General features: G+C 35.7%; 1 protein-coding gene across 1 annotated transcript in view; it reads left to right on the forward strand.

The window, feature by feature from the left end:
* The window catches only part of LOC103679176 (transmembrane protease serine 11C-like), a 50,369-nt gene extending 27,413 nt beyond the window's left edge, over nt 1-22,956 (forward strand). The window contains exons 5-10 of the mRNA XM_008708693.1: nt 577-740; nt 13,304-13,342; nt 16,627-16,798; nt 18,017-18,276; nt 19,179-19,321; nt 22,795-22,956. Of these exons, the coding sequence (XP_008706915.1) occupies nt 577-740; nt 13,304-13,342; nt 16,627-16,798; nt 18,017-18,276; nt 19,179-19,321; nt 22,795-22,956 (940 nt within the window). The remainder of the gene's footprint in view (nt 1-576; nt 741-13,303; nt 13,343-16,626; nt 16,799-18,016; nt 18,277-19,178; nt 19,322-22,794) is intronic.
* The last annotated feature ends 1,957 nt before the right edge of the window (nt 22,957-24,913 follow it).

Raw genomic sequence — 24,913 nt, forward strand, 5'->3', positions numbered from 1 at the left:
AACAAAAACCCAAGATAATAAATGATTCTTTCATCTCACCTGTCATGTTTCATTTTGTTATTTGTTATTGGCCCTATGTTCTGAAAGCCTATTGTGGATTTATTATGCATAGATATTTGTATTACTAGTAATAAAAAATTTTATTGTAAATTTATTATATATTTTATTATATTATAAATTTATCATAATAAATTTATTAATGAAATATTAATAATTTTTTGCACAGCACTGAGATTTACAAAATACCTCCAGATACATTAACTTATATGATGTGTACAATAACCCAGTAAATAATATTATCCCCCTTACAGAGATGAGGAAATTTGCTTAAGTACAGAGAATGCCAACGGCTTGCTGTAATCAAGGAGTTGGCAGATGGATACAAACACAGTTCCCCTGAGTCTCAATCACGCTCTCTTTACTGTTCACCGTGTCCATAAAGTACCATTTCCACTCCCTTGAGGGTGGAATGGCTGCCAGGAGCTCTGCTTAATAAAATTGTAAAATGACTCCACCAAGAATGATCAAGGCTCCAGTAATAAAAGCATGATTTATTTGTCTGTTTCTGTTCTGCAGCCGAGCCCAAGGGAAAGTGATAATACATACTGTGTTGAAGTTTAAATCCTGTTTTAAAAATACTGCGGCAAAATTTCGGGATAGGATTGAAACCACTTTATATCAGAAGCTAAAGGGCAAAACTGGGTCTTTATGTATAGATTCTTCTTCATTTAAATTTTCAGGTAAGCCTTTTTATATATGATATAAAGCGATTTTCATCTTTTAATTTTAATGTGTTTTTTGAAAAAATGAAAACACTTCCTTCCCTAAATATAATTTTATATACAATGATTATTGCGTTTAACCACTGTTAAAAGTAATCAGGGTCCATGTTAATCAATTTCTTGATATAATATCATTCTTGTATTCCTGGAATTAAACCTAACTTGATGATAGAGTTTTTTTAAAAAGTAGTCAGGGCCCCAAATAACATTTCTTTGCAAAACAAGGCAGCCATAAACTCTTTTGTTTTTTAAAGATTTTATTTATTTATTTGAGAGAGAAAATGAGGAGAGAGAGAGCACGTGCACAAGTTGGGGGGGGGGTGTTAGAGAGGCAGAGGGAGAAGCAGACTCCCCAGTGAGCCGGGAGCCCAACTTCAGGAGCCCAGGATCATGACCTGAGCCAAAGGCAGATGCATAACTGGCTGAGCCACCCAGGCGCCCTATAAGGCAGCCATAAACTCTTAATGGCTTGTTCTGTGGGTTGTGATTTCTCCCTCAGTTCTTTTGGATATTTCGAGAATATAGACTCCTACATTCCAGAAATGAGTTTAAATCTCTTTAGCATCAAGTAAACTTCCTGATACGCCTTTAATGGACATTGTTTCTCTCAGTCTTATGTACAATCTAATTCTTTTTTTTTAATTTTTTTTTAATTCCACTGTAGTTAACATACAGTGTTACATTAATTTCAGGTGTACAATTATACAATCTAATTCTTATTCTTGGTCTCCTAACAGTATTGTGAAAGACAGCTTCTAAAAGGTAGGGACAAATGTCCCTTCATTCCCAGGATAATGAGTGTCTCTCTGGTCTTGATAAAAGTACAGTCAATGCTTGGCACAGCTAAGCTCAGCTATCAATTCTCTGCTACCACAAATCTGACCAAGGGCAGAAAAGTATCCTTGCCCCTACAGGAAGGACTAAAAGGATGAAATGTGTGTGGAAAAAAATAAATCGAGGCCAAGGGTTCATTTGCATAGAACATCAAAAGGATCAAAAAGCAAAACCCAAACATGCTTCTCCTGGATAAGAAACCATCATGTTGTTGAAATGTGACTCTCCTCAGGTTATTAGATGATTTCTCCTAGAACCTTCCTTCTCATACAGCTTATCCTACGTGTGGTGACCTCGAAAGAACACAGAGAAATAAAGCAGGTCTGCAATTCATAGAGAATTTGCCACCAAAGATATATTTTTGAAAACCCATCTGCTAAAAACATGAACTTAAATGTAAAGAAACAGCATTACATTTCCAGTATTCCTCCGACATTTAAGAACATTATGTAGGATCTCAGGAAAACTGACTTTTTGAGGGTCTTTTCCAGATATACTATTTTTTTCAGTAATTCTATTTAATATGATGCCAGCCTACAACTTTATGAAGAACAGTGATTGTTAAGCCTAATACACTTAAGCACTGATGGTGCTTTGGTATTGTCTTAGCCTCTACTTGTTGCTTAGAAACCCCCTCTCCCTCCTACTTCATCCCTCATCTGAAGTTAGATGCCTTGTGAAACTGGGTGTTTGTAGGTGCGGTACCAAACCCAGCAGCCAACTGGGCCAGTTCTGCAAAACCGCAATGAAATTAACACAAAGCTCACATTCAAGACAGCTCTTACTGAAAGCGATTATGCGTCTTCATTGGTCACCATGTAAATGGGTCTTTGGTTTAGGGATTTATGAAAAGCTTATTTAGATAGTCAAGGCTGCAGTCACAAGGTTGCTGCTATCTTCTTGACAGCCCGACCTTATGCTCCCTGGTTAGTTCAGTTGCTTGGAGCCTGCTCCTAAGTGTGTCAGCATTGTTGGATTTCATTTTTATACAAGCTGCTTAACAAAGAGGACAAAGTTACTACTTCCTACGGCTGTGGCTTAGACATCACTGGCCAGTGCTACTAGTTACAACAACTGGCTGAATACAGAACTAGTGTTCCTATATGATATGCCTAGAAAAAGAAGACATAGAATAGTGGTTAAAATCGTGGGACCAGCTGAGATTTTAATCCTAGGTCCTCTACATATCAGCTGTGTGACTTTGGAAATATTACTTAACATTTCTGCACCTCGGTCTAAACATCTCATTATGGAAATGACGATAATAAAAAATATTGCATATGGCTGTTGTATTTCAAGGACTTCATGCACTTTAAAAAAACAGGACTGTTGTAAAGTCAGTATCATTAATTGGTTTTTATCAGGAGGAAAAAAAACACTCAAAATATATGTCCTATGGATTATATAGTTGCACGTCAACTTTATATATATGTATATGTTATTCTTTTTATTAATAGGCCTGCCCATACCTTCCCCCCAAACTCAGGCTTCACTATGGATGAGGGGTCAGAAACTCGAGGTTCCTAAGGGAGAATGACCACTCCCCTCAAAGCACTAGTGTAGTAGGGGCAACTCGATTGTCCCCACCCCTAAACACCCACCAAAGATAAATCACTTTATTTGACAAAGCCTGAGCTTCTTCATCTTTATAAAGGAGATCATGATTCATATACTTCATAGTAGTTTTTTTCCTGAAAAAAAAAAATGAACACACATCTAAAGCCCTTAGTGCAATGCTTGACTTAGAGCGAGTACTCAAAAAATAGTAACCAAGAGAGATTTTCTTCTATGTATACACTTTGCAAGAGTATTTTCCCAGAGATCATGGTTATTCTTCTGGTAACTGTTTTCTTGGATATTCACTGCACAGCAACTGAATCTTAGGGAACATTCCTATGTGCCTTTGATACATAGATCCAAAGCAGGGCAATAGCCCATGTAAAGAGATTTTACAAGCCCCAAAGATGAAGTAAATCAGTGGCGGTTGAACCAAGGGATAAAAATTATTGCTTTTGTAGAAATAAAAAGTTAATCAACTCAAGCGTCCATTAGTATTTCAGCACTTAATAATTATACCCCCCCCAGGAAAACTGCTTTATATAATTCTTAGTTATAATACTAAATTACTATTGTCTTTATTTATTCATTTACCGAATAAATACTGACTACTGACTTTGGCCCAGGAAATCTGGATAAAATTCTACCTTACCATTTTTTGTTTATGCTAATATTAAATTCATTTTCTTTTCCTATGCACATACCAAATGATATAGGAATGATTATCTAAAAAAGGTATTGGTTGATGATTTTTTTAGTAATTTGCCATGTATCATCATGACTAAAAGGCAAAATCTCACAGGATTTCCACTTAGAATTTTCTCTATATTCTCTATAACTGTCATGCATATTAAGTTGTTTATTCCAGATCGGTGACAAAATCAAGAATGGTAAAAATGGGTTACTGATTCCTTGTCCAAATTAAATTCATGAAAGTACACTATTTATTGCACAGTGGACATTTGGAAGGCCTTCAGGTTGAAAAAGACCTTAGAGATCTCTGGTCTGCTTGCCTCATTCATAGGTAAAGAAGAGTCAGTGAAGGAAAATTCACTCTAAGTCATAAAATAAATAGTGGGCAAACCTGAGACTTTAGCCCATATTTTCTGATTCTAAGTGCACTGTGCATTCTCTACGCTATTTCATGAATCAGTTTAGAACTGAGAGCTGCACTAAAAATCTACTTAAGATGCAGGTTTAAAGATTCCAGTGGGGGGGAATAAAATCTGGCTTCTTTTTCTAAATCTGAAGTCAATCATTACAAATCAAAATCTTTTAAACTCTGTCCTCAGTTTTAACAACAATGAAGAAAGCATGTAAATCCATATCTAACTTAAAGAATTGCTGAAAGGAGTTGAAATCAAATATTATGAAATAATAATTTTAATGACCAATTTTGAAGTACTTGTACAAACACTTTGCCAGGCACTATGGGGAAATCAAAAAGAAAAAGAATATTGTTCCTCTCAGCAAAAAGCCTATAAAATAAATAAATACATATACAAGTATATACATTTAAGCTTACACTGATTTAGTGTGTATGAAAGGCGCAATCAGTATCACTATAACACAAATATATTTTAAGTTTATCCAGTATAAACAGTGTGATGTGGATTGGACCTAACACTGTCATCAGCTGGTAAAATCAAACAGAGACTGCAAGTTGCTAAATGAGAACAGCAGAAAACTGATTTTGTCAACAACGTGCCCAAAACCCCAGGCTTCTCAGTCCACTGGCCTCTAAACCCTTGTCCTCACTTTTGGCCAACAATCCCAAGAGAGGTCAGATTCCTTTGACACAGCTCTCAGAGAAGACAATTCCTTTCCTTCAGAGCACTTTCCAGGTTTTAATTACATATTCACTAAAGTAATTATTTGATTACTGACCATCTCTTCCTTCATATAATCTCCATGAGAGCAGGGGCCATATCCTTGTTTTTTCACTATTAAGTCTTCAAGCCTAGCGCAGGGCCTGGCATACAGCAGTAAAGGACTGTTGGGTGCATTAATGAATTCCATAATATCAAAGCTGCAACTGAAAACCAAAGTAGGAGAGAATATATACAGCCTTTCTCAACTGAGGTTCCACACAAGAATTAAGACCTAACAAAATTATGTGAGTGACTGTTTTCAGTTCTTTTAAGGATGATACATAGTACGATTACAGATACATAAAAGAGAACTTCAGATAAAGAGGATTAAGAGTACACTACTCTTGATGGATACTGAGTAATGTATAGAATTGTTGAGTCATTATATTGTACACCTTAAACAAATATAACAATGCTTGTTAATTGTATTTCAGTAATAAAAGGGGGGAGTTCATTAATTTCATAAAAATGAAAGCCCCCTAGGGCATCAGAGCTTAATTCTCTTGTAAAATCCCAATTAAGGAGGGCTGATAATAAGTGTGGTGCAAGTATACTACTAGTAGACATTGCCACTCCCAGATACAGGATGGAAAGAAGCTTCAATTATTAAGGCTCGTGAACACAATGTTTAATTTAATTTCCCAGTCACTCCTGAATTCCATGAAAAATGACATTCTACTACCTTGCAAGGTACTAACAATCAGTATTTATGGAGTGCATTCTTTAGTTAGAGAGCCACATTGTTTCCCATCAATTCTAAACTCTCTCATAAGATAAATTCCTTAAACTAATACCATTGACTTCAATAGGAAAAATTTTTATGCATTTCCAAATCCCTGAATTTATGTCCTCTTATGATTAAACAATATCACATTCCTTTAAAATAGAAAAGATGGGGTACCTGGGTAGCTCAGCCCATTAAGCATCTGCCTTCAGCTCAGGTCACCATCTCTGGGTCCTGGGATGGAGCCCCGCGTTGGGCTCCCCATTCAGCAGGAGTCTGCTTCTCCCTCTGCCCCTCCCCCACAGCCCCCCACCCCCCGCTTGTGCGCTCTCTCTCTCAAATAAATAAATAAAATCTTTAAAAAAAATAGAAATGATAACCTCAAGAATTAAAATTGGTTAACATAATTTTCCTTTGTTACTTATTTTATAATATGATTACTTACATGATCTTGTTATTTTATAGTGTAACAACCAAAACAGAACATACATATAATACTTGTTTACATAATTTAAATTTTAATGCACAAAAAAAGAACAAGTAAAACAATGCAAATGATAGCTCACCAAACAAGTTGACCTCATAGCATGATGCACTTGACCCTCACTGCCATAAACTATCACACCAAGAGCTAAGACAAAAATGTAACACTACACTAGATGCACCAACTACACAACTACAAGGATGAGCACGTGGTGGCTCTCCTAAAAGTTCTGAAATCAAAAATTCAAGTCATTCCTTGTAAAAATGAAAAAATGCTTCATAAGCTAAGTAAGGGTTTTAAATGAAATGCCTTATGAAGTTGAATGCTCATAACTTTAATGAGCATATTTAAAAATAATAATAATTTCCTACACAAAGATGCCTTGTACACACTGGTACACTTTATCTATTGAATAGCTGTGAGACATACTTTAAATACTTATGCTAAATCATATGTGGTTAAAGTAAAAACTCAAATTATGTGGAAGTAACAGAAAGAATAATAACGTAGAACTTTATATACAAGGATGACAGTCCTGAGCCATTATTAAGGGTTTTACAAGAGCAAGAACGAAGCTCTGGCTTACCACTCATTTGGGAGCAGCTGGCCAAGACTGAGATATGGATGATGATGTTAGTAGAACACATTTCTTTCATGTGGCTTGATCCTGAGATAATGCATGGCTTCATTTCTATCATGCTTTAAGGAACTGAACTAACCAACCATTCTTTAATGATTCTTTAATCCTGGAGAACATTTTTTAAAAGCATTGTATTCCACAGAATGTCCTTTCTTAACTAAGAGCAAATCTTAAGCTCTATCAACCTGTTTGATCAGCAAAAGTTTTCTTAAAATAGTCTTAGTGTAAGACCTTGACCATTCAAAATTCCTTGGAAGTAAGTCCTCTAAATAGGGAAAATTTTCCAAAGAGTTTCTATTTTATTTTTTAAATAAAATACAGAAAGTCTCTTTAAAATTATTTTTTTCAAAAATCTATCTCAAACTTAACACCTACTTCTCTGACATTACCGTGGACACTGATTAATATAGAGTAGGTACTGTAGTTCCTTCAGGGCATTTAGGGAAATGTAGGGTTATTGGTGCCTTCAATAAATGATCCAATATTTAAGGTTTTCAGCTCTCATATTTGTTCTTTACATTTTATCTCTCTCTCATACTTTGATGTCAGGCAGAGTTCTTGCTGTCACTTCTGTTTTCTCTGTGTTCTTTGTTCTATCTTCTCCAAATTTATTTTAAATATTTCACAGTAATTTATACATAAAAATTAGAAAAGCAAATAGGCTTTGAATGAGGGTGTTTGGGGCATCCTTATTTAAATAAATAATCTCTAGTAAGTAATTTTTTTATATAACTTTTGGCTCCTCAGACACCATCATTTCCTGATTCTTGACTTAATTCCAGAGAAAATGTTGTCAAGTCTCCTGAAAGATGTGGAGCATTGTTCCTGTTGGCATTTCAAAATGTCTTCCAATAAAGCTAGATATTTACTTAAAATAATATTTAAGGATTTTTAAAATGCAACCTTGAGCTTAGAGTTTGAAATACACATTATTGAATTATACAACTGTGTATTAGACACACCTGGAACACAGACACTACTGTCCTGAGAGCCAACATCACGCATCTGAGGTTAGGATAGATCTGCGTGATGATTAATTTTATGTAACAACTTTACTGAACCACAGGATGCATAGATACCTGGTGAAACATTATTTCTGGGTATATCTGTGAGGATGTTTCCAGAAGATATTAGCATTGGAATTGGTGGACTGAATAAATCTGATAGCCTTCCCCAGTGTGGGTGGGAATAATCTAACTCGTTAAAGGCCTGGATAGGATAAAAAGATACAGAAAGGGTAAATTCTCTCTGCCTGATTTTGAGCTAGAACATTGGTCTTCTCCTGCCTTTTGCTCGAAGGGAATTTACACCATTGGCAGTCTATTTCTCAGGCCTTTGGATTTGAACTAGGATTACACCACTGGCTTTTCTAGGTCTCCAGCTTGCAGATGGCAGATCATGGGACTTCTCAGCCTCCATAATTGCCTGTGAGCCAATTCCTCATTATATGAATGAATGAATGAATGAATACTTCTGTTTCTCTAGAGAACTCTGACTAATATAACCTGCCAGGGCACACTGCCTTCACCGTCAAGCCAAAATAATCTCAAATTTGTTATGGCTTTCAGAAAACCTACTTGTCCCATACACTCCTAAGAAGCCAACTGTACATATAGCTAGACTAATGCCCCTGTCTCCCTTCAAGTTTGTCCTGGCTTTCTATCACTTCCCAAGAACCTAAGCCTTTGAGGCTGTTGCATTTCTTATGCCCAGGCTGAGTGAGTTATAACATAAGCAAAATTAAGAGTGATGAGTTTTAGGTTAAAGAGTTCACACTTTGGTAAGTTTCATTAAGATCCATTAAATTATGAAAAACACAGGAGCAAAGCTTTGCTTTCTAAAGTTTTATTTTATAATATTGTATAACATGAGCTAGAGAGATTATCTTTAAGCAGAGAGATTGGTTAGAAAAGAATTAAAATGGTACAAGTGTGAAGAATTGAAAACCTGAACTGTCATAGTGAAAATAATATTAGAAATAGTGGACATATATCACAGAGATTATATTTTCAGAATTGACAGAACGGGTGGCTCTGTAGCCTAAGCATCTGCCTTCACTTCAGATCATGAAGCCATGGTCCTGGGATCAAGCCACTCATTGGACTCCCTGCTCTGTGGGGAGCCTGCTTCTCCCTCTCCCCCTGCTTCTGCTCTCTCTCTCATCAAATAAATAAACAAAATCTTAAAAATAAATAAATAAATAATAAACTTACTAACTAACTTTATCAGCACAAAATAAAAATTATTTTAAATTTTTTTTAAAAAAACCATTAAAAAAAAAAGACATGTTTTGTCCTCTCTTCATATAGTTGTCTTCTATACTGCTTCCAAGGCTTAAAATCAATGATGGCTAAGTAAAGAATAATATACAAATAAGTTTGGATTTTTAATATTTCTTGAAATCTGCATAAAGATAAAAAAATTGGAGCACATTCTACCTTAAAAACTACCATCCTCATATACAATTGGTTATTAGGTTTAATTAATTTTAAAGATTTAATTAATTTAAAAATCTATTAATTAGGGGCACCTGGGTAGCTCAGTCGTTAGGCGTCTGCCTTCAGCTCAGGGCATGATCCCAGAGTCCTGGGATCGAGCCCCACATCAGGCTCCTCTGCTGGGAGCCTGCTTCTTCCTTTCCCACTCCCCCTGCTTGTCTCTCTCTCACTGGCTGTCTCCATGTCAAATAAATAAATAAAATCTTTTAAAAAATCTATTAATTAAAGCATTTTATTAAAAGATGTAATTATAATTAAAAGATGTAATTATAATTAATTAATTCTTAATAAAATATTTTTAAATTTCATCTTCAGAGTCAAAATAGCAAACATATTGAAGATATGTGCTCTAAAGAATTAATCTACATCACTCTGAGGAATGATGAATATATAATGTCTAACCACAGAAATAATTTTCAGTCTAATTAGAAGCATAAAGAAAAACATTTACTGAGGCTATGTATGCAGCCAAGTGATTAATCAAAACTTGCACTGTGTGAAGAACCAACTTTTGTTCAGGCACAATCCAACTGCATGCTCTGTTCCTTTGCCTTTTAATTCAGACCATTCATATTAACACTCCTTTTTGAGAGGAAGGGGGAAGGTGAAAATATTATGAATGAACTTCCAAGGTGGAAGATGATCATTCCTGTGTTATAAAACAATTTTATAGTACTTACCCTACTCAGGAAGTCCATGTACATTTATTTATAGTTTTAAATTTTTCACAAACCTAACAGATGAAAAATTTTTAATATCCCATAAAATACTCCAAAAGAGAATTGGTAATCTCTTCTACATTTTTAATGCTTGAACCTTAGGGAAACTACTTGAAAAGTGGATTAATCAATTTATTTGCCATTTGGACTCATGTAAAGTAATAAATTTACCAAAGTAGAGTTAAAGCCCATGATTGATGTTAAATTTATATTATAAATGTATCTACTGCTACTGTAAAAGTCTTCCTTATACTTCAGAATCATACAGCTTAGTTTTCATGATTATTATGTTTCAGATTTTTTCCATTTCTCTCATTTATTTTTTTAATTTTAATTGTATATTTTATTTTTTTATTTAAATTCAATTAGCCAACATATAGTACATCATTAGCTTTTGATATAGTGTCCAGTGGTTCATTAGTTGTGTGTAACACCCAGTGCTCATCACGTCGTAGGGAAAGGGAGGGAAAACTGAATGGGAAGAGATCAGAGAGGGAGAAAAACCATGGGGGACTTTTGACTCCAGGAAACAAACAGGGTTGTAGAAAGGGAGGTGGGTGGGGGGATGGGGTAACTGGGGGACGGGCATTAAGGAGGGCATGTGATGTGTTTCAGATATTTTTTTAAGGAAGAAAATAGTCACTGGATATCAAACTCTTACCAGTACATCCAAATTTGCATTTCTTACTTTCTAACCCCAGAAAGACACCAAATATTAAATAATTACAGATCCAAAAGCCCATTTAGAAAGGATCTAAGCATCTTTTCTAATCTAATGTTCAACAATGAGTGAATCATGCCTATTTCCCCCCAGTAAATTTCATTGGCTCCTTTCCAAAAGAATTTTTGTCATCATCTATTCCTATTTCCCCTGCTGTCCCTCTATGTTCAGTGACTTTTCTTGTTGCATCCAATTTTCTATGCACAAATCTACCATAGCACTAATCATATAAGATTACATTACCTACTTAGTTGTACATTTCTTCCACTACACTCCAAGTTCACTGAGGACAGGGTCCACGTCAATTGTCTTTGATTCCTGGCCCATAGGAGATCAGTGCACAGTTCCTGAGCTGTTTTTTAAAAAACTGCTTTGTCTTATTATCCTTTGATGGAATCTCCTTCTTGGCAGGGACAATGCCATTGTTTTTGTCACTTCCTTTATATGCTACATTGTAGACAAAGTACCTTAGGTTACAGAGTTGACTCCTGATTCAAACGTAAATCCATAGGAGTTCTAGCCTTTGAGTGTGGAGGAACTTAAAAGGAAAGAAACACAAATAACCACAGCAGTGACTCAATCCAAAGGAGTGACAGCTTAAATCACTTCCCCATGTATTGTACGTGTCCTTCCTCCTACCCAAGTGATAGTTACTCTATTAAGCTCTGGGATAATACAATTATTAAAAGCAAATTATAAGTCAAAAACATTTCTTCCCTTTAGCAAGTCATACATCAATAAAGAAACCTCAAAGAAAGAAGAAAGTTCAGTGAACATAGTAGGGTTTTCTAAATAATTAGTTCTCATAAGGTGTAGGATTTGACATTTTTCCAGTCAATTTACAGGAGTTAAATTATTTCCCAAACTCTTAATATGGTTTGATACATTTTACTAACCACATAGAGCTCAAAATCAGGATATCTAAAGATATCCTGTCCAATAAAAATTAACTTCTGGAAGGCAGCTATAAAGGATTAGGTAGAAATGGGCCACCTTTCTGCTTAAGTGGGTGTGGTTCATATCCACTCAGTCTATCTGACGGTTAAATTGCTCCTGCCTTTTTGTTCAAACAAGCTGACTTTCTGGTAAAGGATGCTATGTCTCTCTGATTTGTTGCACAACCTAATGAAAGAGTGTGTAACTATAATTGTCATATATAAATGGATACTCCCTTCTGGATTTATAGAAATGCAAGAGCATAATAAAAATGAACTTACGTTGGCATTTATAGTATTTAACCTATCAAGCAAGCGGTGATTCATTTTTGAAGAGAAACTCTTAAGTGAAATGGTTAATATATTTATATTTCTCTACATCTGAAATTTGGGACATAATTGTGATTCACTTGTTCACCCTCTCATACACTTTCATCGTGGTTTACAGGTTCTGCAGGGATTTGGGGCCAAGAGCAAAATTGTCTATTGTAAATCTCATCCTAAAATACTCCCTAGATGTCTAGGAATGAGCAGATGATATTAAAGTCTGCCTTATTACTTAAGTAAATTTTTTTTTATCCAAAGCAAATGGGAAATGAAATGGCATGCTTAATTGAGTATTCTGAATAATTGAAACCACACCAAGGATATTAATTTTAAAAGGATCAAACTATAGCAAAATGCACTCAACACTAAAAAATGCACTAAATATAATAATGTACATAGTCTCTCCTAGTTATTAGCATTATTTGTTATGGTATATGGTTATTTTAGTGTCTTAGCCTGGTTTCTCAAAAAGCAGAGCTTGAGACAGAGACTTGCATGTAGTAGTTGATTTGAGAAAGAGTAAAGAGCAAAATGAATGAAATGGGGAGGGAGAGTTTTCAGCATCGGGAGCAACTCTAGTTCCATCCCATGGGATCTTCTGAGTTATATATCAGAACTGTGCTCCCCTATGTCTAAAGGGGGAAGCATTTGTCCATTGATTCCCATCTTACATCAGCTCCAACAGAGTTAACTTCCACATTTCCTATTGCCTATCTGGAAATATCCAGTGGGTTCCTTCTGGCAGAAAGTGAGAAACCTAAGGTGCTAATCTGAGAAGGGCATGTGTCAAATTACTTCTGAGTAAAGTGGATCCAAATGTGTGTGGAATTGTCACCACATTGTGTTTGGAATTAGATTTGGGCCAAGAGTATTTAAAGTGGTAGATGAATGAGGTCAGATACATTCAGTCATCTGGTGATTTAGATAGAAAATACAGTGAAAGATCACTATTTTTCATATATTTTAGTATTTTCCAGGACCTGGACCTCTTTTTCAAATTATAATGGGGAACTTGAGAGTCTTTTTAGAAACAGAAGAATGAATACTAAGATTTTATTTCTCTCTGTGCTAATCTCTGAACATAGAAGTTATAGAGTCAAATTGAATATTATATTTACAAAATAATGTGTTCCTCAAAATAATTAGTATTAATTTTTAAAAATATGTTCATAAGTGTAAATATTTCCTTTTTCTTTTTCTTTGACTTTTAGATATTGCAATGCCGACAGCAGAAAATCTTCTCAATGCTTGTAAGTTCATTAACAAAGAGTTGTTTTCTAGTGAAATTTAATTCCCTGAATGGCAAAAAAGACCTCCACTTGACAATCAATACAGTGTCCATAAAGCTATAATGGGAAGCCTGCTTTCAGAAACTTGGGAAAAAATGACTGTGGTTGGTCTTAAATTGACTGATATCATTGATTAAATTGACTGCTATACATTGATTTTAAATGAGAAACACATTATTACATGCCGTAATGGCAGAGGGGATCTAGGGACAAGCACTGATAATTAAGAAGTTAGGATCTAAAACCAGCTACATGTCAGTTTTGAGCCCCAGATTCAACACATACTAACTGGATGGTTGGTTAGTTTCTCAAAACTTCAGTTCCAAGCTGTTGCAATGACAAAAGAAGATAGCACAAATAAGGTACTCACAAAAGTACACACTTTATAAAAAGCACTCAGTAGATGTCGGTTGTATTTTTTATTCTATCTATAAAAACTGTAGGCCTGGGAACTTACTGTGGAATTCTGATCATGCAAGCCAAGTTTCATGTGCTGAGACTTAAATGCAAGCAGCTTCCTTGCTGGCGAAGGCATTCTGCTTCCACTCTCCCACCAACCACTCTGGGAAATATGATCCCCCAGGGTTGCTAGAGCCTGCCGCAGGCTGTCAGAAGAGCACTGCTCTTACCTGGGTGCTGAGACTAATTAGGGCAGCTGGAAATCGCCCTCTAGGGCCCGGTGACACCAACCCCGACAGCTCTTACTACCTTTCAGTCACAGCAGACTTGAGCAACCTGGGCAAAAGTCAAACACAAAGCTGTAGTAGATTATTTTTCTCTCTGATGTATTTTGACAGAACAATCCTCAAGCCACTTAATAAGACATTTTAAAGTTAATCAATCCAATTAGAAATTTTAGTAATGATACAATCAAAATCCACAATTAAAAATGTGTCAGATTGGCAGAAAAGAGGTAATCAAGATAGGAATAAAAATAGCAGTAAGAAAGAGATCAGCCAATTTGTACATCCCCTAGCTAGAACACTAAGCAACCATCCAGATCAGTATACTGAACTTGACTTGGCCTATCTGAGGTTTTAACTGTACTTAAAATAAAAAGCGAGAGAGGAAAGGTAGGCAAGAAAAATCAAACAGGATTGAAGAAAGAATAGAGATTGGTACATGGTAAAGTATATTACAGTAATAAATGATGGGATGGAAGGTACAAAAGTAGGGAAGCTGTAAGAGCCTGGTAGATTCTTTGATGTTTCTGAAAGTATCAGCCATCAAGTCTTCATTATATTCCTTAAATTTTTGAAATATACCATATGATCATTTCTGATATAACAAAAGTTACAAGGTGCCAAGTAAAATTTCAGCAGAGGTAATAACAAGGTAATACTGCAGAGGTGGGAATCGGAAGCTTAACAGACACAGCAACGATGAGTAAATGAGAGCTCTCAATGGAAACTGATGCATGAATATAAATTAGATTACAATTCTCAACAAATGCACAAACAGGAAAGTAGAGTCACCCGGGCAATGTTCTCCTAACCCACAGAGAAGCATCTTTGTTTTTCTATTTCTCTGAAGGAAGTTGAGTAAAAGCCAACTTCCTTTAGGAGTTGTCCAAAGAAGGGAGGATAGGGAGGAACCATTATACCTTTGGGTTCTGAGTTATTTGTTTTATCCTCTGTAAATTCCATGATAAGGGAGTGGAAAGAAAGAGGAAAAGACAAGGGAGTTACATTCAGTGAGTCAAAAGTGAGACTCTCTCATTCAAAAATAACAACCACCTAGGCTCTGCTTTAGCTAAGTGGTTTTTATGAAAAGGATGCCTTAACTATCTGAGGTTTGGATTGCATCAAAAAGAACAATCTAGAATCAGAAGCAATATACAAATTTAAGGACTTCAGAGGGCTAGCAAAGACCTTTTTAAAAGTCTACATGTCCCTCCCCTATGCTTCTGATGCCTTTCTACCTTCGGGAATGACTATCTCAAGACGTTATCTTGTCACATCCCTGTGAAGCAATTGACCATCTAATCTTTCCAATTAATTTAAATGTTCTCATTCTTGATACAAATACCTTGCTCTAACTCAGAGTTTCTTAACCTTAACACTATCAACATTTTAAGCCAGACAATACTTTGGTTCAGGAACAGTCCTATACATTATAGGATTTTTAGCAGCATCCTTGGCCTCTACTTACCAGTAGTGCACCCCCCCACACAGATTATGACAACCAAAAATATTTCCAGATAGTGCCAAATGTCTCCTGGGGTTAGGGGTAGAGTGCAAAATTGTCCCTGATTGAGAACCCCTGCTTTCATCGATGTCCACTGCATTGATTATGGCAAGTTTTTCTCATTCTCTAAATGTTAGGAACACACCCATTCTAGAAAGGGGTCTTAAAGTCAAATATTTTTATTTCAAGATGTCTGTGGGTCATATGACATAGACTTCATTTCTATAAACATTTATTGAGCTCCTTTTAGGTGATAGGTTCTCCATGATAGGTTCTAAAAATACTTTTTTTTAAAAAGATATGGTTCCTGTCCTCGAAAAATTTAATTAATGAGGCTGACAGTCTCTAGTAAAAAATACCATAAACTGTAAAGGAACAAGCTCAGTGCTTTAATTAGAGTTAGATGACATAGTCAAGAGAATCAGAGAGAGATAGAATTATAGTGAAGTTGTGCTATTACTGCAGATTTGCAGTCTAGCAGTTTCTCTGAATCTAAATTGACACGACAGCACAGTCCTGATGCAGGGAAGCATATCACTTTGGGAAAGGGTTGGCTCTCTTCATGTGTTATTCCTTTTAGCCAGATATTGTGGGTTGTAACTCGAATGTGAACACATTTCTGTCTACTCTGTCTCTTGTCAATATCCCATTGACATTCACAGCCATTCACTCTTTCTTATGAATGTTTCAGAGCAATCACTGCTTTAAACAACTGCTCACACAATTAAAAGGGACACATTTCCATAAACAACTTAGCAACTGGTTACCAATTATCATCTTCCAAATTCAAACATTTCATTTCACTTGCTTCTTATAACAGATCAGAGCAAGGCCATAGATACTTAGAGAGTACATATGACTGATGAGGATAGGGGAGGAAGATGTCAATCTATTTTGAATAAATTTTCAGGAAATCTCATGTCCACAGTTAGTCCTAACTTCTCGAAGACTGTGGGCTTTCCCTCAGTTAATCTTATTATGAGAGTTTGTTTACTATAGCAATGTATACATAAGCAATATCAATATCATTATATGCTAATGAACTCTATTTTGAGCAGGTTGTGGACAACGAACAATAACTCCTTCTGGCAACAAGATAGCAGGGGGCACGGATGCCCAGGAAGGGGAATGGCCTTGGCAAGCTAGCCTTCAACAGAACAGCGTCCACCGATGTGGAGCCACTCTGATTAGTAACACCTGGCTTGTCACTGCTGCTCACTGCTTCATAAAGTAAGCTCTGGACCACAAAAAGCCTCAAAGCCACTCATGCACCAAAAGTCTGATACATATCTTTCAAGAATACGGCCATACAACTATGCCTCCAAATGTTCAATATTGTGAAGTATACTCTCAAAATTACTCAATGAATCAGTTTTTAAAAAAAGAAGATATAGTCAGGCTAGAATAGGATCTGTCAACAATGGCACTATTATATTTGGTCCAAATGATTCTTAGTTTTGGGGTGTCTGTCCCGTGCATTATAAGATACTTAGCAGCTTCCCTGGGCCCTACCCACCAAATGCCAGTAGGATCCTCCCGGAACTGACAACCAAAAATGACTCCAGTTAACACCAAATGTCTCCTAGAGGACAAAACAGCCCACAGTTGAGAATCACTAAGCTAGACTGAATTCAATTTTATAAAGAAACTATAAATCCCAAACTGAGAGCTGGTCTTCTCTTCCTTTTTCATCATTATTTCATCTGGTCTTATTTATTTAATCATAAGTATTTGAACTCATCCTGCATCCTCCCATATATATCATACCCCTATGTGAAATTATTATTTCTTCAAAGGATATATCATTGCACCAAGAGTTTGCTTTGTTTTTACCTTTTGTTTGAGGTTTCATTTTACTAATTTCTATTGGGTTTATGTAGCACTTATTTTATTTTTAAATAAAAATCCCTCTTAAACCTGAGACTTTGAAGTGTTCTAAGGGCACTATTTTTCAGTGCTTAGAATGCAAACCCTTGATTAACAAATAATAGTAAAAGTCAGAAATATCTTCCTGTTTATAGTTTTTAATGATTATAAAAGATGATTTAGGCTTTCCTTAATTTCCTTAGGATTTCCTTAATTTCCATAAATTTACTTTGTCCCATAATCTTGCCCACTTTTTATTTAATCTTACTATCTTGTCTTTATCATATTTATCTAAGTACTCTTGAGTCTTTCTGGACAGATAAAATGAGTTCCCACAGCTTATCTTTTAAAATATAGCTTATTGAAAAACTAAAGATAAAAAAATAAAATACAGCATATTGAATTATTCAAAGTCTACTTGTGTTATTGTTTTTATTTTTTCTTGTACCTATAGCTTTACTTTTGTATGTTAAATGCACTCTGGGTATTCAATACATAGCTAGTTGTTTTTAAACATATAAGATATTAATTCCTACAACTCTGAAATACAGGACTTCTAATAAATAAATCTATTTTCTTTAGGGCCAGAGATCCCAAACAATGGAACGTTAGTTTTGGGCTTCTTTTAAGTGACCCACAAATACAGCGAAGTATCAAGGATATTATAATTCATGAAAACTACCATTACCCTGCACACGATAATGACATTGCTGTTGTGCACCTGTCCTCGCCAGTATTATACACAAGTAACATCCGAAGAGCATGTCTTCCAGAAGCTACTTACACATTCCCACCCAATTCAGATGTGGTGGTCACTGGATGGGGAACATTAAAGTCGGATGGTGAGTTCCTAAACTTCCTCCATTACATGGTTTCTAAGTTTCAGTTTTAGGAGTTAAAAAAAAAAAGTACTCCAAATCATAACTAAACCTGAGAAATACTTTCTCTAGATCCTTTTAAAGAGAATAATGTGCAATGGAATGAAAATTATCCTCAACCACATTCATGCAGAAACTACATTTTCATAGAGCTTTTACCATAATTTCCCTTAACAATGGCAGTTTTTATAGAAATGCATTATTTGAAGAAGTAATTTATTTTCCTCCATTTTCTTCATTCATTCATTCATTCATTCATTCATTCATTCATTCAATATTTATCTTGATTACCACTTTTATTCCAAATACAGGTCTGAATGTTTGGATATATTAATGAATAAAATAGTTAAATATTCCTGCCCTCATAAAGCTTACATTTTTAGCAAAAAAAAAGATGATAACCACAAAATATAATAAATATTTGTTTTATGCAGGTAAGTACCAGAGCAAACAAACAATACTGCAGAGGATTGAGCATTTTTGATGGGGAGAAATGAGTAGCCCTATGTGACAAGGCAATTCATCCCTATGACCTTAATAATGTAAAGATTTAGTGGCTATTTATGTTCACAAATGCATCTGAAAGTAGAAAAAAATTAATCTACAATTAATTCTAAGATTCAGAATTACAGTAACAGAAAATCTTAAAATGATTATAAAATGTATGTTTCTGAAATATGAATTTTTCATTTTGTTTTCTAAGGCATACATGTAATCTACTTTGTTACTAAGAAAGGAGACAAAAGCCTAATTAAAATGTATGTTTTACATTGATTTGGAAATTGTACATCGTGTCAGGTACTAATAAACCTAGCCAGAGATATAAATATTAACTTAGCAAAAATTATATAATTTTCTTCCTTTAGGAACAAGTCCCAATATACTCCAAAAAGGGTTAGTGAAGATTATAGACAATAAAACCTGCAACAGTGAAGAGGTATATGGTGGTGTGATCACACCTGGAATGCTGTGTGCCGGGTTCCTGGAGGGAAGTGTGGATGCCTGCCAGGTAAATCTGTCTACTCCATTTTCAAGACTTTTTTCTTGTGGTTTGTAATTCCAATTTACTTGTTCAATTTTTTCAAAAGAAGAAATTTTTAATATTTAACAAGATACTTATTAAATTAAAATACCAAAGTGCTAAACTACTCTTACTGTTATAAGAAGCTGTCAGTAGGAGTGGGGAAGAGACTAAATCTGGAATAACAATAAAGAGATGAATGGAACATTGGCAACTTTAGTCAGATTGGCCCTCTTTCACTGAGAAGCACTCAACCGGATCCAACACCAAACCTAATGACCCTGGAACTTTCTTAATTTAGGGTGGTTCCAATACCCTAAATATTTTGTTTATTTCACAATATTTATATAGCATCTCCATGTGGTAGGCACTGTTTGAAGCTCTTTACAAATATTAATTTATTCAAGTTATTATAATCCTGTGGTGTCCGTTTGTACTATTATAAGCTCTATTTCTCAGAGGAAGAGACTGAGAGAAAGAGATCAAGTAAATTGTTTAAACTCACACAGGTATTAAGTGGTAGAACTTGGACTTGAACAGAGGACATTAGGCTACACAGCCTGTACTCCGAAGGCTCACTAAGCTGCCTTTCCTTATGCTTAATATGCTTCAAACACCTCTGATGCTATTTATAAGCAATAGTCTCCGAGTTAACAAAAGTACTGCTGCAGTTATCTAGGCAGGCAGAATCAGTGGTAAATCCAGAAAGACCCTTCATTTTATTCATTCGTTTTTATGGATTACTATGTGCAAGAGCCTGCGCTAGGTGCAGAGGAGTTAAAAGTGAAGAAAGCATTATTCCTGCACTCTAGGAACAAGAAGATATACAAATAAGTACTTGCAATACGTAATTATCATCTCTAATTGCAGATTCCCATCTTGCCAACTGCCCCACTAACCCTATTCTTCAAAGTTATCACAAGTTTAAATCCCAGTTTCTCTCGATTTTCTCTCAGTCCAATCACCCGTCAGTACTATGACTCTCTTCTAACCTTATGCAGCCTAGAGGTTTTATTATTTCAACCACTCCACCAACAGCACCCTCGGTGACGTCACCATCTACTTCCCCACACCCATGCTAATAATCTCCAACCATAGAGCAATAAGACTATTTTATTGGCTCCTACATGAAGCTCCTGAGTACAACTAGAGTAAATCTTGCAGCCTCGTAAGCTGGTGTCATGTAATCACAGCCGGGTCCTTAACACACTATAGAATTATTTAATGCATCCTTTGTAGTCTATGTCAGCCCTTTATTGCATTGTTTGAATGTGTCCATATATGCCCTTATATTCCTTAACATATGACATTTCCTCATACCAGCTAGAAAAAAGAATGAAAGAAATCATGAGAAGTCCTTCACTTTCTTTTCTACATGATAAATTTATATTTGTACTTACCCTCATCTTCCAGGCTCAGGACAAACAAATTTCTTCTACTCTTCAAATCTAATCTTTTGTTTGTATTCTTCATCCCCTCTCTATCTACACAAGTATTTAACTTTACATTAATTTAAACTTTCTTCCATATTTCCCAAACTGTCCCACCCCCAATGGACTCTTTCACATATTCTGCAAATATTATTAGTTCTCTCCCTTAATACATCCTTCTCTGTCTTTCTTTTTCCCTTCTTGGTCAAATCTCTACAGAATAGTTTACCATCATTGTTCCATATTCTCAACCTATTCACTCTCCAACCCACTGCTTGCAGACTTTTTCCCTACCAGACCAGTGAAGGTATTCTAGCCAAGACTACTAACGATGATCTAATTGTCAAATCCAATACATGCAGAGTAGAAGATGGACTGGAAGCATGTAAGCTAGAGATATTGAGATCTATTAAAATATTTTGCCTGAAAAAAGTAATGAGGGCTTCAACTAAGATACGGTGGGAATGAAGAGACAAGACAATTAGGTAGACAAGACTTTGGGACTGTTTAGAAGTGAGGAAGAGGGAAAAGAAGGAATACATACTAAATTCCATATTTCTTCCTGAGCAATTGGAGAGAAGATGTACAGGAGATAAGGAAGTTTGTGGAGGATGAAGTTTGGAGTGTGCTAAATTTGAAGTGCCTGTGTAATATCCAGGCATATATGTACAGTGTGCATTAGAAATAAAAACCTTGGGCTCAGGAAAGAGTTCTGGCTGTAGACATATATCTGAAAGTTATCATCATCTGGGTGGTAGCTAAATTCATGAGCACTGATACAATTGCTCCGATAAAGTATATAAAATAAGAAGCACCTAAGTAATAGAATTCTGGTATAAATGCTTTTAAGGGGCCAACAGTAAGAGATAATAAAGATCAGAAAAACAAAAAAACAATAAGAAATTGGTGTCATGGGATTGCAGGGATCAGAAAAAGGGAATAGTCAATAGTGACACATGCCAAAGAGTAAGATAGATGCTGGAAAGAGTGTATCAATTTTAACAATCATTTATTGGTAAAATTTAAAAGGTTTGTTGCTGGAAAGAAAAACCATTTAGAAGAAAGTTGAAAATAAGACAAGAAAATGAAAATTTCAATATAAACTACTACTTCAAGCCACTTAGCTATGAAAGGAACATAATTAAGGCAATAGAAGGGGTCTTAAGATCCAGAAAGGCTGTCATTTTTTTGGAAGGGCAAAACTGAAAGAAATATGTATATGCCTGGTGGGGAAAGACAGTGCAGGAAATGAAGACATGTTAGGAAAAACAGACAAGAGAAGATTATTGATAGAGCAGTGTCCTTGATCCAGAGAACAGGTGGAGGGATTAGCCTTGGAGAGAACTAAATACTTCCATTTATCTGACAATGAGTGTAAATACAGATATAGGCTGATCCAGGTGAGCTAGGAATTCAAAAGAGACAAGGCAAGAAATGGAGAGATAGTATCTATTATCCTCCACTTATTCTATGAATTTGAAACTAAGAGATTAGATATTTAAAAATTATAAAATAAGCTTTGTGTACTGTTGGTGGAATTTAATATGGTGCAGCCTCTATGGAAAACAGCATGGTGGCTCCTCAAAAAATTAAAAATAGATTATGATATGATCCAGCAATTCCATTTCTGGGCATATACTCAAAAGAATTGAAAGCAGGGCCACAAATAGATATTTGTACATTTAACCCATAGGAGTATTATTCACGATAGCCAAAAGATGAAAGCAACCCAAGTGTCCATTGATGGATGAGAGGATAAACAAAATGTATATACATAAAATTGAGTATCATTAAGCGTTAAGAAGGAAGGAAATGCTGACACATGCTTCAACATGGACGAAACTTGAAGGACACTCTGTTAAGTGAAATAAGTCAGCCGCAAAAGAACAAATACTGTATGACTCCATTCATTACTGAAATATCTAGGGTTTTTTTCCTTTTCTGCATCTCCTTGTCTTTATTACAGAAGAGAAAAATAAGCAGTATTCATCTTTAAAGTATAGTAATTGTATGTACCCTTTTTCTCTGTAGGGTGACTCCGGCGGACCTCTGGTTGGTGCAGATTATAAAGGCACTTGGTTCCTTGCTGGCATTGTAAGCTGGGGAGATGAATGTGCTCTCCCAAACAAGCCTGGTGTCTACACTCGAGTAACATACTATCGAGACTGGATCTTGTCCAAAACTGGTCTCTAGTGCAGAAGTTCTTCATGGATTAAAGTTTGAAAATTATACCCTTGTTAAATGTGTTTGTAATTCCCAAACCACATTTAACTTAGAATACCTTTCTTTATGTGTATTTAATGTTGCAAATATAAAAATACACAATTTTAGAACTATGAAAAATTGTGTATATTAGATTTGGAACAGGGTTAGTGACAGCAATGAACCAGGATATATAATTTCCCCTTTACTCCTCTCCAGACTGATTATATGAACAAATATGGATTACAGTTTACTAAGGAAGTCTTCTCTACTGATTTGTAGATCCAGGTCCCTTAGGAAATCATAGACTAGGTGTTAACAATAAACTCCCTTTTGAGTGTATAAATAATCTCCTGCTGAATCACACAGCTGCCACAAGCTGCATATATTGGTAGGTTGCAGCCTAGTGAATTACTGTATAGTGCCTATAAAAATTTCCAAAGAAAATTCATCTACCTGTCTTCCTTCCAGTCTTTGTACCAATGCTAATCTCTTCTCTATGTATTGCTTCCTCACTTTGTTGACCCAAAACAGCATGATAATCCCATGAGATATATTGAATAGATCCCAATGCTTGTTGATCTGTTCCTATTTCTCTTTCATATGTGAGTGAGGCCAGAAGATGTTTCTCACGAATACACACGTAATAGTAAAATTATCCTCAGACACACGGACTGTGTTTCACTACGTAGGCTTGAACATGCTATGCAGATAACACTGGATTACATATCTCCAATCTCTTAAAATTCCTCAACAATATCAGTCACCGACCAGAATAAATAATCTGGGAATTTTGCCCTCCCTTCACTTTCCTTTCGTGCATACACAAACATTCTAGCTGAGGGCACGGAGGTCTATCAACGCGCTGTTAGGGCTCATTCCAACTCGCCACATAAACAGATCAGTTGGCTTTTATCATGAATATTATCTCATGGTGGTACTTTCCCAGACTGCGGTCCAGCCCTTCTCCTTTTCATCACTGACATTCGTACAGCTACCACTAATAGCTTTCATTATGATATAAATTTTGCTCATGGACCCCAAAAATAACTACGTTATGAATAGTAGCTAACATTTTATAGACCACTCGCATGTGTTCCAGACACACTGGACATGCATTATTACACTGAACCCTCACAACAACCTTGTGAGGATGGCTCCCTTGGAATCTTCATTTTGTAGCTAAGGGAACTGAGATTGAAAGAAGTGAAGCCCAGAGTTTATAATTGGCTGAGCTGGGATTCAAAATCAAACGACTAGATTCCAGAACCCACACTTTAAACAATTATGCTCTGTTACATGGTAACTAAGTTATACTTATATAACTATAGTTATAACTAAGGATCTACCTAGCATAGAATTCTGAAATGTAATATTTGTCATAGACTATATAGATGAATTAATACAGTAGCTTTGTTTTCTGATGGATTTTTTAAATATTTTGACATATCTCAAGCTATACATTTATAAGAATTAGTATTCCTACTTTTTAATTTTTTAGAAATAAGTATTTACAAAAAACTATATGGATATTGGTCAGGATTCATTGGTCACAAGTGAAAGAAACCCAATTAACAGTAGCTTAAGTGAAAAGAAAATATTTTCGACTCATTTAACTAAAAATCTAGGGATCTACACGTGGCAGAGCTAAAGCTAGCTCTGGGGGCTCAAATAGTATCGTGATCTTTAGCCACATCTTAACTTTTCCCTCCTCTGTCTTCATTCATGGCCAGATGCTACCTGCTGAGGTGGTAAAGACCTGCTCACCGGCTCTAGGATTAGGTCTTTAGTGTGAAACTAACAGTTCCACAAATATACAGCCTTCCTGCCCTCTGGCTCCAGTAAATAACAACAACAAAAAAATCCTGAGAATGCATATGATGGACCCAGCTTGGATCAGGATATCCCTCCTGGTGGAGGTGGGAGGACGACTTGATCCCTTGACCAG

The sequence above is a fragment of the Ursus maritimus genome, unplaced genomic scaffold (genome assembly GCF_017311325.1).
Source record: "Ursus maritimus isolate PB19 unplaced genomic scaffold, ASM1731132v1 scaffold_8, whole genome shotgun sequence".
Lineage (NCBI taxonomy): Eukaryota > Metazoa > Chordata > Mammalia > Carnivora > Ursidae > Ursus > Ursus maritimus.